This window comes from Pundamilia nyererei, unplaced genomic scaffold (assembly GCF_000239375.1).
Source record: "Pundamilia nyererei isolate P.nyererei 1_Seehausen unplaced genomic scaffold, PunNye1.0 scaffold00173, whole genome shotgun sequence".
Classification (NCBI taxonomy): Eukaryota; Metazoa; Chordata; class Actinopteri; order Cichliformes; family Cichlidae; genus Pundamilia; species Pundamilia nyererei.
In genome coordinates, this window is record NW_005187574.1 from 591,909 (window position 1) to 597,671 (window position 5,763).

The window sequence follows — 5,763 nt, forward strand, 5'->3', positions numbered from 1 at the left end:
GGGTTATTGAATTATGGTTAATGGTTGGTAGATTTTTTTTAACATTATCTGCCAATTACATCTGCCGCCCTTCTGTGTCCCTACCTGGCCCCCCAACAAAAAATTTCAAGACATGCCACTGGTGAGGTGAGGGCAAGCAGATGGGAGGTGTGAATGGTTGTCTTTCAAATCTGCAGTAAAAAGTGCTTAGGTCATCACCCAGGGTCATTTGTTGAAAAGCAGTTTTTTTAGCTCTTCGCTGTAGCTCCTTTTTCCTACCCTGATCTTCTTGTTCTGTTTGTTTCTGGCCTGCTTGTTCAGGGCCCAGTCCTCGCTGCTCGCTGCTGTAGGCCTTCCCCTTAGTTTCATTTTACTTTCTAGTTCTTAGGTTCTTGTTCGTTTTGGTTTGTTTCCTTTTGTGGGTCCCTGTTAGTTTGACATATCTATCATGTATGTTAAGCTCTGTCTCCCAGTCGTGTCTCTCCCTCTGTCACTTAGTGTGTGTCTCATGTTTCCTGTTTAAGTTTGTTTTAGGCTTTTAGGCTTTTGTTTCCGTTGTATGTTTCTTTCACAGCAATAAAGCTGCCTCTTTGAGTTTATCCTGTTGTGTTTTGACTCCTGTGTTTGGGTTCTTATCCTGTCTGCCTCACAGCACCCCGATGACACTAGGAATACCACTAATGGTTTTAAATGTCTTTTATGTACAGACGATGGGGACTCACTGAGACTTCAATGCTGCAGAAGGTTTTCTGTACACTTTCCAAGATCTCTGCCCTTCTCAGATGTTTACACACAATTCCTTGGGCTTCATGGCTTGGTTTGTTGCAACTATGCAGCTATGGGGCCTTATAGACAGGTGTGAAATTTTCATAACCATGTCCATTCAACTGAATTTTCCACAGATGGACTCCAATCGAGTTTTAAAAACATGTGACAGATGATCAGTGATCAGGATGAACCTGAGTTCAACTTTGAGTTTTGTGGCAAAGGCGGCAAGCTTTGGGAGAGCCATGCCCAACTTATGTTAAAGATGTCACAGTACCATATCACCCCAATACAGTAGGTTGCTCTCAGACTTCTGGCTAACTGGTGGTTCCTGTGAGATTTAAAAGTAAAATGGGATGCAGAGCTTTAAGCTTTGAGGCCCCTCTTCTATAGAACCAGCTTCTAGTTTGTATTTGTGAGACAGACACCCTCTTTACTTTCAACATTAGGCTTAATACTTCCGTTTTTGATGAAGCATATAAAATGATCTTTTGATTTGGTGTTATATAAATAAAACGAGCTGAAGAGCTGAAAAACTTTGTGTATGTTATATTTGAGTGGCCCTTGAAAATATCTAGAAAAGTATTTAATATATGAAGCTAAAATTTCACAGCAATCATCATTTGAATCATAAGTCAGTGCATATACACTCCACACTGATGTCCTGCAAGCACTTCTATAACTAAAGATATAATCAGAACACTGTTCACTGATATGCTAAAAATCAGTTCAAGCTAGCAGTTTGGCTAGGGATGTGGAAATTAGTTTTCATCTCCAATTAGTCTTTATTAACCTGTCTGAACACCATGATGGAAACTGGTCAGAAGGGCAATAGTTTTAATATTGTCTGAATAAAAGTTGAATATTGTTAATTGATTTTTCTGTCACAAGAATTTTGACAGTCTGTCACACACAAAAAGAAGCAAGACAGGAGATAAGGAGAAGGGGAAAGCCCCAAGTTAGTTGAACACCCTGCATCAAATGGTAACTAATTCAGTTTAAATAATTAAACATACAGTAATTATGGATATTAAAGGTTCCTCTTGGAATTCAGTGAGCATGTTGTTCTTTTATGCTAGGCTCAAAGCTACTAAATGCAGGAATCCTGCTAATGCTGCAAATATCTTTGGGCTATATTCAGTTTAGATGTAACAAAGTTCATCTGACTGTTGTCCTCTTTACGGGTAAAGTCAACAACATTTTTGTTGATGGTATATCAATAAGGCTAATTCTGCTGGAAATATTAAAATAAATCTCTCTTGTTTGCTCTTTCTGGTTTTATGTGATCTACTCTACATTGACTGTCAGTTTATTTTCTCATCTATTTAATATAAGATACTAAAAAATGTGTGATACAGTACAGATGAGACAAAAGATGGAAATACTCAAGTCAAACTCAGCTGGACTCAGTCCTGCTTATGTTGTTGAAAGTGAAGCTATGCCTCTATTAACGTAACTGATTTATCAAATGGAAGGGTGTGAATCTACCAATCTACCAGCTTGCAAATCTTGCAATCAGAACTTCCTTTATAGCTGTCACAACGATTGTCCTGCTCTAGCTAGCTCCATCTGTTCAGATCGCAGTGTTACAGATAGTATGAGTATGTAAGGCTTTTGGAAGAGGACTGAACGTGTGCACACCTAAACATCCACACTTACCTCTCTCACAGGTGCGTGACCAGTAGCCAGTACCAGTGCAGTCACAGATGAATCGATTCCAGCCTTCTTTGCAGACTCCTCGGTTCTTGCATGGGTAGCTCTCGCACTGCTTGCCAGGTTGTTTATTGCATGATGGTTTAATGCCAGCCCCATTTTGTGCCTCAGCAATCTGACGGATGTCCTTGCTTCGACCATCAATGAAAAGGTCACGAATACAGCCCACATAGCCATAGTTGAGCATTGCTGTCCAGAGCTCCGTGGGCAGGATGAGGTTGGTGCGGTCAGTTGGAAGCCCCCCCAAATACATGTCACCCTCCAGGTCCAGAATCTCACTCTCACCACTGGCTGTGAACGGAGTCCTTCTGCTGTTTACAGAGATGGTGCCTGAAGAGAAATTTGCAAATTCCATCATAGTGCTCCTACTCTTTGATCTTATGAGATGTGCCACCAATTTTTATTGATTTTGCCTTTCATTATAAAGGTTCCCTCACTGACATACTACTGGAGTAACAAATTCTTTCCGATTCTGATATTTGAATTTTACATTACTTCAAAAAAGATTTTTTGTATTTGTAGTCCAGTAGACTGTATACCCCATACATCTAGCCTCACTGACCTGAGCGTCCATCCCTCTGGATGTCGACATGATACCAGACCCCATCATTCACCTTTGTCTGGGTGGCCTTAACCTTGATAGTCCCAGAGCCCATATCCAGCAGCAGGTACAGGCTGCCATCCAACAGCTCCACAGCAAAGAAATCCACCTGAGCAAGAGAAAAAGAAGTTCCTTATCTGAAAAAATTAAGACAGTTACTTTTTTCTTTGGGTGCTTCTTTTTCATTTTCCTAAAATCTAAAATCTGTGTGTCATATAATCTGACAAATACACAAAACACTCAGTTTTGGTACACTCAGGTAAGCACGGATAAAACATGAAGCAACTTCCCAAGTTTGACCTATAATTAAACCATAATTCAGTTTGTGATACCAAGAAGCAACGTTACGTAAATCAGATTTCCTACAGTAGTTTTTCTTTCTTACCCTGTTGCAGTCAGTACAATGTGGCATCACTGTTTAGTGTGGTCAGTACATTTTAAACCACACTCTACCACACCCAGGTTATGTTTAGTGACAGGTGAAATTAACTTAAAACTTCCAAGCAGAAAATTGAAGCTAAGGTTAATCATGGAGTTACACAATGTTCCACGCTAAGGTCAATTCTGTGTCCTGTCATCCTGTCCTTTAAAGGCCTTCAGTTAATCCAAAATGATGCAACAAGAGTCCTGATATATTGACATCTTCCTTTGGAAACAAAGCATCCCTCTTGACTTGTCTAAAGTATCCTGAAAATTTAGTTGGGTATTTGGTATACCTAGTGCAAATGTTTGAACCCAACTTATCTAAACCACTTGGAGCTTCTATCAGCGCACACATTGTAGTCCCAAAGTTGGTTATACTGGAGCATGAGATATTATGCCTCTAAGTATGAGTATATTCTGAGTTTATGTCAAAAAAGTGATACCAAACGCTTCTGTAGACGCTCATATTTGAAACTAGTATGTAATTGCTCTGTCAGTACTAATTATGTTAGCAGGTCAAAGGGAAATTCCATTATATGTTAGCATTATGCTAGCGGGATGAACGCTAAATATTTTTTCACTTATTTCTCTTGGTTATACCAGCTGTAATTTCAGTTACTAGCGTCAGTCTATACTGTGTAAGATGAGAAATATATTATGTTCCAAATATATGTTGTAATATACTTTTTTGTTATGTTTGTAGTCTTACAGCGCCTTCATTAGGGAGACAAATAAACCCTGCAATGACAACTGGAAACTTTTGCCTCTCCTTTTGAAGAACTCTTTATCTATCTGTCAAACTGGGCATCGACGTACAGGAAGGGCAGAATAGTAAAACGATTCATTCTCATGAATCGTAGTGAGTTCTGTAAAAGAAAAGATGGACGAAACACTGGAAATGTCCAGTTCTTTATGCTCCAGCCAGCTTACATCATCATCTACTGCTGTCGACAGAGCATGAGCAAAAGCATAAAGCAGCTGCAGCAGCATTAGCTGAGGCTCAAGCTTGGGAAGCGTCTGCGCTGAGCATCCAACTGCGCTGCCACACCTTTGCCAGTCTTCTGTGCTTTGAGCCCAAAGAAAGAGTCTTGCAACTGGAGTTACGGAGGACAGCCAGCAAATAATGATCAGTTTGACCATTCTCAGTCCAAGGTATGGACACCCACACCTGTAAGTGGTAGTCATTCAATTCAATTCAAAATGTATTTGTATAGCACATTTAAAAACAACAGAGTTAACCAAAGTGCTTCACAATCATTTAAGAACAAGAGACTGGATGTAACGTCACAAGAAGAGCTAGATCTGCTTTCCAGAGTGTGGCAGTGAAAGACGCCACAGCACTAAACCCCAATCCTCATCCTCAAAAAGCAGAGAACCATGGGCTAGTGAAGGGCATGTCGGGGAGGAAAGAGAGTCAAGTGTGGCTGATGTATCACCAAAATGCACAGAAATATGAGGAGACTCGATCAGTTCAAGTTCATGGTCCTTAACCCGACTGCTGTATCCTGCTGTACAACCAGAGAAAGGAGTCGAGATGTCTGCTGTTCTAGATGAACAAAGCAACCTGTCCATACTTTTTTGACATTTTCAACATTGAAGGACAGCTTGAACCGTGTTCACTGAAAACATCCTCAGGTGCTGTGGAGATAGCAGGGAGGCGAGCCTATCTATTTCATTTTATAGTCCTTTGATGGTACCACTCAGCTTCCCCTGCCTACTCTTACTGAGTGTGACATGATACCTGACAAAATCCCAGAAATTGATCCAGAGGCCAATTTCCTCCTTCTCATTGGCAGAGACATTCTGCATGCGTACAAAGTCAGAGAACAGCATAATGGTGTCCATAATGAGCCACATCATTAGCGACTCAACCTTGGTTGGGTGATCGTGGGAGAAGTGTGTCTGGGAGAGGTGCACAAGGCAGCCAACACTAGTGTATGCAAAACCAACATTCTACCAAATGGATGAGCTTCACTCTTGAGTGCATGTCCAAACAATATGCAAGTCAAAGGTTTTCACACCTCAAACCTAAGTCTTCAAAGCTCTGCACAACACCTGGAAAGTAAGAGAAGCGATCTTGGCAGTCAGGTCTCCAAAAGTTGATTCTGTTCACCTGGACGTAGCGTTTTCAGTGGGAGAAACGTTTCATCACTCATCCAGGTGACTTCTTCAGTCTCAGCTGACTGCAGGTTTCCCCAAATCTTATAAACAGTACATTTGCATAATGACTGAAACCAGCCCACTGAAGGAACAATGGGCTGGGAGGTCACTTCCATCATCAT

At 40.9% G+C, this 5,763-nt stretch overlaps 1 protein-coding gene across 1 annotated transcript in view; it reads right to left on the bottom strand.

Moving 5' to 3' along the window:
• nrxn3a (neurexin 3a) overlaps positions 1-5,763 on the bottom strand; it is a 208,994-nt gene that overhangs the window by 86,886 nt on the left and 116,345 nt on the right. Inside the window, 2 exon segments of the mRNA XM_013914133.1 lie at positions 2,404-2,787; positions 3,020-3,167. Of these exon segments, the coding sequence (XP_013769587.1) occupies positions 2,404-2,787; positions 3,020-3,167 (532 nt within the window).